The 15,591-nt window shown below is 33.0% G+C and overlaps 3 protein-coding genes across 4 annotated transcripts in view; 1 reads left to right on the top strand and 2 right to left on the bottom strand.

Annotated features, from left to right (window-relative positions):
• Positions 1 to 776: 776 nt before the first annotated feature.
• LOC102595172 (uncharacterized) lies at positions 777 to 1,907 on the bottom strand. Its single transcript, XM_006361756.2, has one exon. The coding sequence runs from the start codon at positions 1,735 to 1,737 to the stop codon at positions 868 to 870; it is 870 nt and encodes a 289-aa protein (XP_006361818.1). The 5' UTR covers positions 1,738 to 1,907; the 3' UTR covers positions 777 to 867.
• A 5,116-nt stretch (positions 1,908 to 7,023) lies between these two features.
• Positions 7,024 to 12,985, bottom strand: LOC102587347 (uncharacterized). Of its 2 annotated transcripts, none has more exons than XM_006361731.2 (4): positions 12,199 to 12,985; positions 9,445 to 9,887; positions 8,069 to 8,324; positions 7,024 to 7,411 (listed from the first exon to the last, which is right to left on the bottom strand). In XM_006361731.2, exons 1-4 carry the CDS (start codon positions 12,839 to 12,841, stop codon positions 7,293 to 7,295), a joined length of 1,461 nt encoding a protein of 486 aa, XP_006361793.1. In that variant the 5' UTR covers positions 12,842 to 12,985; the 3' UTR covers positions 7,024 to 7,292. The 2 variants fall into 2 exon arrangements, with proteins under 2 accessions (XP_006361793.1, XP_006361794.1); XM_006361732.2 differs by having other exon boundaries at positions 8,081 to 8,324.
• Positions 12,986 to 14,056: 1,071 nt separating this feature from the next.
• The window catches only part of LOC107063516 (uncharacterized), a 2,656-nt gene continuing 1,121 nt past the window's right edge, over positions 14,057 to 15,591 (top strand). Inside the window, exons 1-2 of the mRNA XM_015315462.1 lie at positions 14,057 to 15,379; positions 15,464 to 15,587. Of these exons, the coding sequence (XP_015170948.1) occupies positions 14,057 to 15,379; positions 15,464 to 15,587 (1,447 nt within the window). The remainder of the gene's footprint in view (positions 15,380 to 15,463; positions 15,588 to 15,591) is intronic.

Raw genomic sequence — 15,591 nt, 5'->3', positions numbered from 1 at the left:
ATAAAAATATTCGTTCCGTCTCAAAATACTTGTTATATTTTACTTTTTTTAAATAAAATTTCAATATATATTTTAAACCATATTAAAATGATATTACAATTTGTAATACTTTTCATTTATTTTATTAATATTTAAATTCTAGCTTTAGAATATAAAATTGATTTAACTCTAAAGATCAATCACTCAATTCACCGATTTAGACTCAACTCCTCAATTTACATTATCAGTAATTTTGATTCACCGATTTAGACTCAAACTCCTCGATTTATATTAGCGATCATATAAGTCAAATCGAGCCTCTAGATTCTTTCTTAATATATTCATTCCAAAAGAATGCAAACACTTCTTAAGTTGGGTCTCATATTTCTCTCATATACCATATTCGTATCGTATCACAATGTTCTATATGAATCCACTTTTTGAAGAATATTAATTAATTAACTCTTAAAAAATAAAACATGACAATTATTTCGCGATGCATGGAGTAAGAAAAGCAAAGAAAAACTAAACAAAATTCAAAAATGTTGGTAAATAATTTTTAAAAATGTATCCAACCCCCCACCCCTCCAATCCCACCCCACAAAAAAAAGTGTAAAAATAAATAAATAAAAATTAAAAAAAAGTCCTTGAGGAATGGGCTGAGCTGAGCATAGCAGAGATTAAAGCATAGTACCAAAAAAAACATTTTTATTGTCATTTCATCTTTCAGCCTACTACTGAACTAACCTTATTTCAGTTGCAATATTTGAAAAATATTTTAAAAAATTAAAGTACAATAAGAACAAGTTTTAGTTATACTTCTTGTAAACAAATAGTACAAGTATATTGCAATAATAATATGAAAAATTCAAAATTATTTTAAAAAAATCAACTTAAAGGATTAGTATCACTAAACCTTCTTGGATTAAGCCTTTCTCCTGTTTTTGCTGGATCTGATTTACATCTTGTAAGAAGTAATGGATGAACACAAGCTTTACTACTTTCTTCATTAACGGAGCTCTGCATTTCTTCATTTCCATGGCTTTTTCTCGATCCTAAATCACCAATTATAGGTTTTTCGAGAACTGGAGGAGGTTTTTCTTCTTCTTCTTCGTCCTCCTCCAGTTCTCGAATATTATTTTGGGGATTTTGACTGTTCAATGGAGAACCCCAGAATTTACTAGCTAATGATGAAGATCTATAAGGTGCTGATCTACATCGAGTCAAAATCAAAGCATTTTTCGGTGGATTGATATGAGAATCTGCATAGCCATTTTCATTTTCTTCTGATTCAGAAATTGCAATTTCGGCATTTGTTGTAACAATTTTTTGAACTTTTTGAGCTGATTCGACTTTTTTTACACAATACCCAAATGGGAAACAACAAACCCATTTCTTCAAATTTGAAATCAACGATTTGGGTCTGTGTAATTTAATGATTTTGCATTGGAATTTACAGCAGCATGTTGTTGTTTTTGGGGTTTTCTTCTCTTCTATTTGTTGATGTTTTTTTGTGGTGTTATTGGAGGATCTGCGAACACGAACTTGACCTATACAAGTGACTTTTGGGGAAGAAGGTTCTTGAGTTTTTTCAATAGCGATATTGTTTTTGTTTTTGCGCATAAACATAGGGCTAGCTCGTGTTCTTGCTCTGCTGCTTTTGCTTCCAACATTGCTTCTTAAGAACCTCATTAATGGCGGTGGAAATTTCTCTGCTCGATTAGGACTTGAAATGGGTTTTGAAAATAAACTCTTCATATTCTTATGACTTTTTGCTCTCTTTGTGTGTGTATATTTTTGTTTTTGTTGTTACTTTGTGTGTTTGTTGTTGGAGTAATGGAGAAGATAGAGAAGGTGTGGTTTTGTTCCTTTGCCATGTTTCTTTCTAGTTTTTCAGTTTTTATATGGTATGGTGATTATGGAGTACATTTTTTGTTTTCTTTTTCTTTAGGTATTTGGTATCCGGATTTTTCCGTTTTTAATTAGAGATTTTAAATTCAAGTCTTGTAGGAAGAAAATAGGCATAATATATAAACATGATCATTAACTTGACTTCAACGGATAACTATGTCCTCCAGCATTAAGTGTGCACAAGTAGATATTTAAACTTGTATAAAATTGAAAAAGTAGACAAACTTGTCCTACATGACATAATACACATAGGATGCCACGTAGGACACAAAATTATCATGTAGGGTGCCATGTAGGACGAATGTGTCCATTTGCTTAATTTTATACAAGTTTAAGTGTTTGCTTGTGCACATCCAAAATTAAAGGTCATAATTGCTAGCTGATGCCAAGTTAAATGTCATATTTATGTATTATGCCAAGAAAATATTATTGGATGCACCGTTTTTAAAAATAAATTATGTAATGCGCAAATCAAATTCTAAGTCGATTGAAATTCAATTTGAATAGCTGATGGGAAGCAAAAAAAAAAAAAAAAAAAGTGGTGGAGCTAAGTTATGTGTTGAGGTGTGTGAGAATCTTAGTAACTTGATTGATGAGGGTCGATTTGGAAAAAAAAAAAAAAAAAAAAAAAAAGTGGTGGAGCTAAGTTATGTGTTGAGGTGTGTGAGAATCTTAGTAACTTGATTGATGAGGGTCGATTTTTTATTTTTTAATCTCTTATTCATTTTTCCTTCCTTTATTCCTATTTTTGAAAAAAATAATATTAAGGAGTGTAACCAACACTCATATTAGAGTGATATAATTAACTCATTAGTTCTAACTAGTCAATAACTTGAATATTATATAATTCAGCCTATTTTGACCTGTTTGAGTTCAAAATCTTTTATTTTATATATATAACAAACAAGTATATTAAATACAAAATTTGATAAGAATCGAATGATTTAAATTATGATGTATTAGTTAACCTATTTTGATTTAATTCATTTCATTGTAAGTAACTTTTCAATAAAGTCAATTGATTACCTATTTATTGATTCAGTTCATTTTGACAATTTTTTTTATATGTTTGTCTACTTGCAGTCTTAATTCTTTTTTATGAGCTAACAAATGAAAACTATTTTTTGATAATGAATAACAAGGAGACCCGAATACATAATCTACGTCTACTCTATATTATATTAATAAGCTGAAATATATATATATTAAATGTAATCATTTCATATAAAAATTTAAAGACATTAAAAAACACACATTTTTATTTATTTAATTATATCGTTAACCTAACAAAATGGTAATTAAATACCCCTGACATCAAGAAGCTTTAAATATGATGGCAATATTGACACAACAAGAATAGTTTAAACCGAACACTAATTAGTAAAAAGTTTCAAATAAATTTATAGAGTTTAAAGAATATTGGTTCAAACAAATTCGATATCACGACATTATATCCACTTCCGATTATACCAAAACCTTGAGATTTCTGATAAAAAACAAAAAAAGAATATTAACTATCTTACCAAATACTCTTGGTAATTCTTGTGATTTTTACTTATATATTGTATGTAATAGAGTAAAATGATATTGAGGTGGTGGGGTTTGGTGCAAAATTTATTGTTGTATCGTACAAGTAATATCAACAGATTTGATCAATAGTCAACACTCACAGAATTATGGTCGAGTGATAAATATTTTTTTATTTTTAATTAGAAATTTTGAATTTGAGTCCTCTTTATTATAGAGTCATCTCTGTTAGAGTGAGTTTCACCCCTCATACGAATTTTTTCAATGAAAATTTATATTTAATCAAACTTCAATATGAATATTACTCTCCGAGAAAAAAACCAAAAAAAGAAATATTAAAAGTTGTGCACGTTTGGCTGAATAAGACAAGTAGATTTTTTAATTGTAGCTTTGTTTCCTTTCTTTTGGCTTTATACTTTTCTTCACCACAAAATTTCTTGGTTTTGGCAATTTCCAACTTTTGTATTCTTTCTTTTCATCTTTTTCCCTTACACACATTTAAATTTTGTGGGGGCACATTTATTTTTATAGCTAGTAGTAAAACAAGAGAAAAAGAAATGTTGAAACTTGTAGGGTTTTGGTACATTAATTAAAAGTTTGGGGTTTTTACATAAATAGTCTGTCAAATTTATTGTTAAGTATTTTTTCTAGCTTGTATATATAAATCATATACTAATTTTACATAATTATAAATATATTATATATCTAACAGAGTGACAGTTATCTTTAGTTTAAACGATCGAGTGAGCTGTTATTTAAGTTAATCCTTCTAAGAGTTTTGACTATTATTTATAGAGTTAATGGTAAAAGTATATCTTAACTGTCACATATTTATTATTTACTTATCTTAACCATATCCATTATTCTATTTACTTATCTAAATTATCGTCATCTCAACTATTACTTCCTTTGCAATTAAACGTAAATACACTTTGATAATGATTGATCCGCACACGCCTGTTGTTAATTGGAAACAAATATTGATCAACTCGGCATTGAGGTATGTTTAATTGCAAATAGACTAATAGTTTAAACAACTAGGTATAGAGAACATTGGATAGCTGAAGTATCAAACTCGTAAAAAGATGATAGCTTGATATGTTTTTGACCATTAACTTTTATTTATAGTATTTGATTTCGACTATTTATTTTGTGTAGGAGCAAGTCCCAGATGAATACCCAAAAACCTTTTAAAATATGAAGCACTATCAAGGAGTGTGATGAGATGAATGAAAAAAATCTTGAATTCGAATCTTATAATAAAAAAAACTTTTATAGAAAACGTCTCTCTTAATGAAATTTACATGACATGAATTTAAATTAGTGTAACTTATAAACAAAAATTTCATCAAAGGAGAATGATTTTACCTGCCTTTCACGTTTCAATGTAATACCAATTATCGTGTAAATATATACCTAACTAAATTTACCAAACTAGGCCCTAAGAATAATTCAACCAATCGTTTAATAATCATGCTTTCATGACCTAATTAATTCAGATTTATATTATGTAAGATTCATTAAAGGAATAACCACTTTGATCCCTATCAAAAGTTTCTCATTTTTTAGGATTTGAACACTAAATCATTGATTCTAGCATTTGAAATTCACCGATTCAACTAATTTTGATTAGCACTACGTAGAGTTTATTAAAAGGAAAAATGCTTCCTATGAAAAGTTTCTCGATTCTCAGGGTTTGAACCATGAATCTCTGGTTCGAGTATTCAAAATTTACCAACCCAACTAATTTAGATTCGTACCAATAGTTCCTCGATTCCTAGAGATTGAACCTTAAGGCCTAAACCTATGATTCTAATATTCAGAACTTAGTGACCTTATTAATCTATTAAAGGAGATAAGTTGTTTATAGAAGGAATTTCTTAATTCTCATGATTCGAATATGATACCTCTACTTGAAAGTCGAAAGATCTTATTTGTTCCACCATACTCCTATATGATTGTCATTATTCAACCTACTTAACTTTCATATTTATCATCATTTTTTCACATAACTAATCAACAACTTGATATTGAAAGTTGAAATAACCTCCCCTAACATGGGTGGAAGTTAGTTCTATAATTAAACTACTCTAAGCAAACTCCTATAATTTGACAATTATTGCAATCTAACAAAACCTAGACAATTTATGACAATTATTTCATGACAAATTATGACAATTATTTCATGATAATTTAAGGTTTTAAGTTCCATCATAATAAATCACAATAATTAAATCAAGGGTAGTTATCTTTTTTGTTTATCGTTTTCCTTAGTTTTTCCTATGGTGTAGATATTTTTAAAAATAATAATAATGCAAATATCAATTTCTCCTTGATTTGTTTAACCACATTATCATATTAATTACTACAAAGATTAATCGATGATTTATAAATAAGTCACACAATCTTAAGAAGTTATAAATATACTAGACAATTTTTTTCAATTTGCTTAAAACCTTTATGGGTAAAATTAGTGATGGAAAGTAGAAAAGAGTTAATGGTCAAAAATATATATGAACTATTATTTGTTCTCAAGTTTCATACTTTAGCTATCTGTTATTTTATTTTCCTACCTGAAATGTCACCATCATTTATGTAGAAAAAGAGGAACAATTAATAATTGTTATGTATTTTAATACATATATAGATGATAATTTAAATTGAAAAAAAAAACTTATCGTTAGAATGTAAAACTCGAAAAAGAAAAAGTAATTTGACCATTATTTTACCCTACACAAATATAAAAAGAAAAATTTCTCTAGTAATTTGATTTTCAAAAAAGAGCAAAGAGGGACAATTTTTAAATTTACCACCATTGCTTGGAGACCAACTTCTCTAAAAGCACATGCAAATTCAGTACTTTTTATTTTATTTATAATATATTTAAACATAATTGTCAGTAGAATAATAAAATAATACCAATACAAGAAAAGAAAAAGTCAACTAATATTTCAGAAATCCTTATGGCAATCAAGAAAATGCTTGACCCAAGAGGACAATAAAAGAGGGGTAACAAGTCAATCAAGAATCATCCAACTGAAAAAGTTCTGGACACAAGAAAACCAATCAATTTACAAAATAAATTATTCAAATATTTGACTAGACACGAAATTTAAGAAAAAAACGTAAGCTTCTAAACTTGTAATAAACAATTTGTTTGGCGATGAAACCAACGCATGCAAAGCCAAATTCTTTAACCTAACAATGACGAAATGAGAAGATGAGGTGCCTCAGGCATCCGCACCCCTACTTAACAAGGGATCAAAGGTTTTGGAAACATAGCTTTCCTCACCCCTCTGAGTGGAGCATGTTCTACTGAAAATCGAGCTTGAAACTCTCACCTTTTAATGAAAATTTAGCATAAACTAAAAATAAAATGTGTCATATCAAAGACATAAGGAATTATAATTTATAGTATAGTTCAATATTAGGATGAAAAGACTACAAAAAACAGTGCTTATACAGTACCTACTACAGTATTACTCATAGTAATTTCCATCTTTTCAAACTTTTTCCTTTTTTCCTTTTTCTGTGGGTGATTCTGGACAATAGTTTCTTGTAGGGGACTGTTTTTGTGATGTTATACAAAAAATGGCCCACAGATTCTAGAAAATAAAGTTATCAGATGATTGCACTATCAAATCTATTTTCTTCACTAAGGTACAATCCAACAGTTTCATCTTTGTGAACCACATCATATTTTAATTTACATATAGCTCGGTGCACAAAACATTTCATATTAGCAGGGTCCGGGGAAGGGCCACGCCTCAAGAGGTACAATGTAGACAACCTACCCTAATGCAAACATTAGTGACTGCTTACACGATCACACGGAGACAACTTTATCGACTTCATATGTTAGTACTTAATAATACTCAAAAGATCATTGATCTTTTCATCCCAACTATTGATTTTCCTGATTCAGGTCCAATTTTCTTCTCTTGATCCCCACCACCAATGATCTCATCTTCCATTTTGCCGTCAGTTTCTTCATCTGGAGAAGCAACTCAGAAATTATTAATAATATCATAATTCCCAAAAAGAAAAATGAAGTCCAAAGGGGACATAGTTGACAATATAGCTATGTTGCTAGGTTTCTCCAAAAATATTGCCACCACGGTGTCGGATCCTCCAAAAAGGCACTATTTTTGGAGGATCCGACATGTGCTCGTCAACAGTTTTGAAGAGTCTAAGCAAACATAGCAGTATAGTATGATGCTAAAGCCAAAACTTGGAACTTTTTGGTCCTTGCTTTTCTGCTTTAGGATTGAGAGTCGACCTCAACTAATTTAGAATCGAGAAATAGTTGTTCCTATAGTAGTTTTCTTTATACTCCTTCGATATGTCGTTTAACGTTTGGCATATCCAAGAAAATTATTTGATTAATTAATCATAAGGGATACAACAAAAACAACAACAACATACATATCCGACCCAGTGAAATACCACGAGTGGGGTTTGGAGATGGTAGGATGTATGCATGCCTTACCCCTACCTTTGTGGGGTAGAGAGGTTGTTTCCGATATAATCACAAGGGATATTCCTTAAAACAAGTATAAACGATGATAGGCCTTCTTAGTATACATCTAGATTTATGAGGGGCACTAGTTAGTAGTTATTATACTTTGGCACGAAAGAGAAGTAGTGATACCTGAAGCATTACCTAGGGAAAATTCAGTAAGACGTCGGACACAATCCTTGAGTGCTTGGAGCTCAGTTTCCTTCTCGTGGAGTTTCGAATGAGTTTGGCGAAGCTCAGACTCTAACTCCACTATCTGGCCTTCTTGTTGTTCAATGAGCAGATGACAAAGCTTTTGATCCAGTTCAGATGGCAATACTCCACTGCATTGATAGGTTTCTGCATTGCGGTCATCAGCTTGGTTAAATTCTTTCTCCAGAAAGTCATCCTGTGCAGCAAAAGCCAATAGTAAAACACTAGTTTGTGAAGCGGAACTAGAAGATGGAAAATCTTGTGTTATCGACATTTGCATGTTCTGCATTTAGCTAATTGGTTAGATGTTGGAGTTCCAATGATAGGTCTAAATCAGAGAACAAAATGTTCCATGAACTTCGCTATAAACCTCAAAAAGTGCGAACACAAATATTCCTAATGCTATAAGAAAAGTACCAGCACGGCCATCTATAGTTGCAATTAAATTCGATTAAGATATTTAGGCCATTATGAGAATGATAATCAACTTTACTAGTGTAAGAGAAGAAATCCCACTTGATTTGTTGTAACATGGATTCATCCTTGTTAGGGAGCGCATTGGGACTTCCCGGCACCAATCGAGATTTAGTAGGGCCCCAATACAGGTACTGGACACCGGATGAGAAACCAAAAAGAAAAATGGATTCATCATAGCCATGAGGGGCTGTCCAACCATTTCTAGTTAGAAAAAGTCCAAACAGCCTAACCTAAGAATAACTTCCAATTTTTGTTAATGCTTATGTGACTGTTTTATCCAAATTCATGATACCTCTTAACAAGAATAACATAATGATGTCCATTTGGATTGACCAATTGCAAATACTACTCTTTTCAGATATCACATCGTTTTAGTCCAAACGCCTACTAAGTTACTACTTGATAAGTAAAAAAATATACCGTTCATCTGACCCTATCACAATTTGGTTAGTCAAAAATTACCCTTTGACTATGATTTTTTCAAACAATTTTTACACGTTCTATGTTCATGAATTCTGACTTAGAATTATTTCTGAACATGTAAATTTTACATAGAAACTTAAGGAACAGTTCTTTTTCATACCGCATCACTTTTTCTGGATCGAGGCAGTAGTATTGATTTGTATATAACAACATATTACTTGCATCAAGATGATGCTGGAAAGATTTTTAGTAGAATTTGTTTTAAATGGACCCAACGAAAATGTACTCATTCACAAATATAGGTAAATTATTAAGAAGTTAGGAAACTACCAAATTGTAGTGAAAACATAGAGATGGAAAAGATATGCAGGGTAGTCAAGATCATATAGAGGAAATTTAATACACAATGAGCTCACCTGACAAGGATCTCTTCCTCCATTCAAATCCGTATCTTCTGTAGAACACCATGGAAGCTTTAGTAACTCGGATTCGAGCTCAGCTTCCAGCTGATCCATTTCCATAACCTCAGGTTGTAGCTCTTCTGTAACGACACTGCTTGCACATTCACCTTCCTCAGCCACTTGGAGATCTAGTGCTCTATAAATATTCCTGTTTTCATTGTTACTCTCAGCAATTGCATGTATTCTACATTCTCTATTATTCTTTTCATCTATGTCGCCTTCATTCTTCGAAGCACACAGGTTATGTGCAACTCTTTTCCTAGAAAGTTCAGCTTTTAATTCCTCTACAGCTTTTGCAGTTTCATCCATGGTAGTGTTAAGCCTATTGATCTCAGATTTCCCAGCTGACATCATGCACATCATTCCAATTCCGAGTCCATAACCAAAAAATGAATTCCCTGGAAGATGTAAAGCACATTAAGAAAGGGAATCTAAAAAAAATGCATAGGGCAGCAAATGATATATAGGTTCACGGTTCACCCAGTGTTATCAAAGGCGCGCTTAAGCCCTGAAGCGAGGCTCAAAATATTTTGAGCGCTTCGCCTGGCTTTATGTGCGCTTCAGTGTCTTCATGAAGGTTCTAAGACATACTTTTCCTTGCCAATGAGCAGAAGTGACACTAAACAATTGATATGTCACTTTATCATAATTTTTTTTAAAAATTTCTTTGGTCATATATTTGTCATTCATGTTTATAATTATTAGACTTGGACTAAACATATATATTTGTGGTTTTTTCTCCCTTTGCGCCTTTTTTCATTAAAGCCCACACTTTATTTGCGTTTTGCGCTTAAAGCCCCCACGGACCTTAGAGCCTTTTTGCACTTTTCGCCTTTGATAACACTGGGCTCACCTACTTGGAGCAACTTAATATAAGAGATAATATTCACTCCAATAAGACTATCAAAGTAACATACACAAGTAGAAAATTTAGAACTAAACAGGAAGAGTAACTATTCTTTTACGTCATCAAGTCCAACCAATAAGATAGTAGTAGTATGCATCGAGCTTATTTAAACTGTTGTTTCTTTTACATTGATCATCTTAACTATTTCCGCTGTCAATATTCTTCTTTTCTATGATATTTTCATCTCAGCTTCTTTATTCTTGTATTTTCCAAACCTGTTTTGTAAAATGTTTTTTCTTGAACCGAGGGTTTATTGGAAACCACCTCTCTACCCCTCAAAGGTAGGGGTAAGGTCTATATATACCTCACTTGTGGAAACACACTAGGTATGATATTGTTGTTGTTGTAGTTTGCATCGAGCCATGACAGGATACCAGCTGACCAGAGAAAGTAAATACAGTGATGAAAGACAGTTCCATAAGTGGCATTCTATACTAATTGTCTCGTTCCCACCCTTCAATGCACCCATCCCCACTCTTCCCCCATAGCCCCCATCCCTACCACCCCAGACCCCGTCCGACAACCCCATCTGCTATATTGTTTGCCTAAATTACATATAAATGACTTGTGATGATATATTTGCTTACTTACCAAGCACAAAAGACTAGTAAGCAGACTGCTTATTTTCCAAGAAAACATTTTCCTTCGTACCAAACGCACCCTAAGATACTCTTTTTTTTATCAACACAACAGTTTTCTGTAAAAATTACCAAAAGACTTAAACAGTATAAAGCTCTCTTTCAATTAGCAATCTGAAAATCCCAAAAGCGAATCCAAATGGAAGCATACTTGTTCCGCACATTCATTGGTATAAGTAAACCTAGCAATTTTTGACAAGATATGGTTTTGCTCTCAACATGAGAGAGCTAATGTTTTGGAGCTTTATACTTATTGGGATCTGGCATCTTACTGCTTAATTCCACAATCAGGTGAAAAGTTGTTTTGATTCCACCAGCAGTTGACCGAGCTATTTAACAGGAAAAAGAAATGGTGTCTGGTTATTGAATCAAAATGCAGATTATCATCTTCTCTATGGTACTATTGGTCAGACTCATTTAACACAGGACACGAGAAAACCTCGCCAACCCCATTCAAAAGAAAAATTAAGACATAGAAGATGAATAGGAGAGTAGATCACATAGCTAAAACATAAATTGAACATTTAGTGAATTTAATATATTGCAAAAGTAACATTATCGGTATATATGATGACTATGCTAAACAATGTACAAAAGCTACTCTGCTGATGCACCATTGCACTAGTGTAACTCTTCTCTCAAAATTTTGCTAAAGGTAAATAAATAGTCATACTACTTGAAGCCACCATTCTTTAGCTTCAGGCCCCACACCTTTGAACGCGATTAATATAGGACGGTTGAAAACCTCTCCATCTGATTATGGAAGTTGTAATTCCAATTTGAGTTTTTCACATCTCTTTTTATTGGTTTCCAACCTAGTGTCCGGTACCTACATTAGAGCCCCCGAGTAAATCTGGATTCCATCCGAAAAGTCCCACATTGGGGGTAAAGCGCTCCCTAACAAAGGCGACTCCATACCTATGCAAGACTAATTTTCTACTTACATTCCATAACAAACACAATTATCAACCAACACATTCAAAATTAGAGTGTCATGATGTTTCTATGAACAAACGATAGTGGACTTGAGAGCAACATTAGCTAAATGAGAAATTGTGATCCACAATTAAATTGAAACACAGTCCCTACCAAAGCATACTATTGCATTAAAGTGACAGAAAAGAAAATGTACAATATATATATATAATATTTTAGAAAGTTTACCTTTGGAAGCACAAGAATCACATTTCCCTGAAGGAACTTTATTAGTTCTCCTCTTCTTTAAACAAACATAAAATCTCTTCCCATTCCTTCTCTTCCTCTGATCCAACCTAACCAATTCCTTTTCACCACTCCTCACATTTCCACATTTTCCCCCTAATTTCCCACCACTTTTTCCCTTCCACTCCATCACATTCCCTTTGGTCTTTCTAGAACCTTCCACATTTTTCTTCCTCAATTTCCTAAACCCCATTTCAGAACCAGAAGCACTTGAAAACCTAAAAATTGACCCATCAAAAAACCCCTCACACTTTTCTTGAATGTTACAGCCAAGATTACATACAAAGCTTGAATCTTTATGCTGAAAGGGAGTGTTAAGCCCTTCTGGATCAAAGGGTTTATCAAAATTACTGATAAAGATTGAATCTTTATGCCCTTGTGGGTTAAAGGGTTTATCACATATACTGGTAAAGATTGAATCTTTATGCTGAAAGGAAGTCATAAACTCTTCTGGATCATTGAGTTTATCACATTTACTGTCACTTGCAGTGGAACCAGAGATGGGTTCAGTGGCATTTTGGTTAAAGATTTTCTTGGCTAAAAAACCAGATCCTGCTGCTGCTGCAACTACTAAAGCTGGCCACATTTGGGTGTTTTTTTCTCTCAAGATTTTAGACAAGGGGTTTAAGATTTTGAACAAAATCAGAAACTAGAGAGATCACATTCAAAAATTGCTAGTAAATGTTGTTGCAGTTCATAATAATAACCAAGTGAAAGTGACAAGCTTTGAATTTTGTCTATGTGACATGTGGTGGGGGCTGGGGGTGGGGGTATACGTGGCTTCTCATATAAAGTTTGCTCACGTGCTTCCCGCTTACTTATAATTTTTTCAATTTTTTGTGGTCTTTGGTCTTTTAAGAAGGCCTAAAGATGGAGATTTTGGGCCAATTTACAAAGGCCTAACCCATCGGTGGCCCCCTAAACTTGGCACGATCTTTCACTTAGACACCTCAACTGAAGGATTTTCATTTTAAACACCTAACGTAGGGTTCCCATGTGTTACTTTAACACTTTTTACACAGACATCTGTTGACTATAAGCGCGTGCAAGACAACCGTTCTACGTGGATTAACTGACCAATTATATGATGCCAACTCTTAAACCTCTTTACACGTCGTTTTTTTTCAAACTAAAAGAAAAATGGAACCATTTTTGTGATTTTTCAACTTCCTTCTTACGATTCTCTCTCTTCTCCGAGAAAACCCTAGGTAAATCTCCCTTCTCGTCACATGTATTTCTTTGTTTTTTCTTCAATTCGTTGTTAGTAATAACCATTGTTGTATTTTATGTCGCCATTTTTCAGGTTTAAGGTTGTATTGACGAGGTATCGGGCTGTGCGACATTGGAGAAATTGAAGAAATTAAAGGTAATGGTGTGTTTTGTTTTCTACCTTTGTTTTTGTTTTCTTCAAGAAGGTGTATATTGTTGTTGAAGGTGTATATTGTTGTTGATTCCACTTTTTTTATTTTCAGTTTTAATATAGGTTTTGGCTGGTAAAGTAAGGGGCTTTTTGGGTATTTCCTTTTATTGGGGTCTTCTTTTCGAGATATGGACAGCTATATTTTAACTTGTTTTCATCATGGGGGGTGTGTTGTTGGAAACCCTAACCCTACTTACCAACGAGAAGTAGATGTATTTGGTGTTGGCATAGATAAAGACCATTTTAGTCTTGTCGAGTTTCTTTCCTACACTAAAGACCTTGGGTATACAAATGTGAAGGGATTTTACTGTGAAGATAACAATGAATTAGTTCAAGTTACTTCTGATACTCAATTGTTAGAATTTGTGAAAGACTTGGTAGATGGTGATGACTGTTGATGAATCTGTGGGTATAAATACTGAGGGAACTGTGGAGAATGATTCTGATTTGAATGGAGTTGATACAGAATTGCCTGGAGGTGATACAAATCAAAATGAAGTTGAATCAGATCTGCCTAGTAGTGACACAGATGTAGATGTTATTCCAGATGAAGATGATTCAGATGTTGATGAAGAATTGAGATCCCTTAGGGCTGAAAGGAGAAACAAAAGAAATCCTAATCTTAGGAAGAAAAGAGATAGGGAGAAGAAAACAATAACTAAAGAGGTACCAATAGGTGAGGCTGGTGTGGATAGAGGTTTTGAAGATATTGGAATAAATAAAAAGGATAGATATGTTGGCAGATTGGGAGGAGATGAGAAGTATATTGATATCTCAGAATGTGATAGTGATGATAGCACTGATATACTAGATGCAGAAGCTGTTGGAGGTGTTGATCTACCAGGCAGAAGAAAGAGCAAAAAGGTCAGGTATGATGATCAATGTACTGTTGCTATTTTTGAACTTGGAATGATTTTTGAGAATGCTAAGGAATTTAGAAAGGCTTTGGCAAAATATGCTGTTGAAAAAAATTATCAGATTAAGTTAAGGCCTAATGAAGCTCATAGAGTGAGAGCTAAATGTAAATTCAAAGAAAAATGCAAATGGTTGTGCTATGGTGCTATTGATAGGGATTCTGGTAACTTTATGATTAAAAATTATTATCCTATACACAAGTGTTTACCTTCAAATAAGAACAAAATGTGTACAACTAAGTTCCTAGCAAGTAGATTCAAGGATGAAATAACTAAACAACCATCTTTGAGGATTTGGGAAATACAAGAATTGTGCAGGGAGGAGTTAGGACTAAAAGTGGGTAGAACAATTTGTTACAAAGCAAAGATGATGATTCTTAGAGAAAACATGGGTGACTGGAATATGGAATTTGCAAGGTTATGTGATTATGCTGAAGTCATAAAACAAACCAATCCTGGTAGTTCTGTTTGGGTAAGGATGGATAGAGAAACTATACCAGGAAAGAATTTGTTTGTGTACTTCTATGTATGCTTGGATGCATTGAAGAAAGGGTGGAAGGAAGGATGTAGAAGAATAATAGGATTTGATGGATGTTTCTTAAAGGGTGCTTGTAAGGGTGAACTTCTTGTAGCAGTTGGAAGAAATGGAAACAATCAGATGTTTCCTATAGCCTGGGCAGTTATGGACAAGGAGACTAAACATTGCTGGAGTTTCTTTATCAACTACTTGAAAGAGGACCTGCAGTTGGGTACTGGACAGGGTCTTACTGTAATGTCAGATATGCAGAAGGTAATTGTCTATTACTTTGATAATTGTAGATATGCAGAAATGTATTTTCTTTCTTGAATTGTATTGAATTCTATTTTATTGTAGGGTCTTCAAGCAGCTGTTGGTGAACTGCTGCCAAATGCTGAAGTTAGAATGTGTGCTAGACACATCTGGTCTAATTGGAGTAAAAGATGGAAGGGAGAGGAAAGGAGAAAACAATTCTGGAGATGTTC

The sequence above is a fragment of the Solanum tuberosum genome, unplaced genomic scaffold (genome assembly GCF_000226075.1).
Source record: "Solanum tuberosum cultivar DM 1-3 516 R44 unplaced genomic scaffold, SolTub_3.0 scf00371, whole genome shotgun sequence".
NCBI lineage: Eukaryota > Viridiplantae > Streptophyta > Magnoliopsida > Solanales > Solanaceae > Solanum > Solanum tuberosum.
The sequence above is the reverse complement of the archived record's forward strand: the minus strand, read 5'-3'. Positions and strand labels throughout refer to the sequence as shown.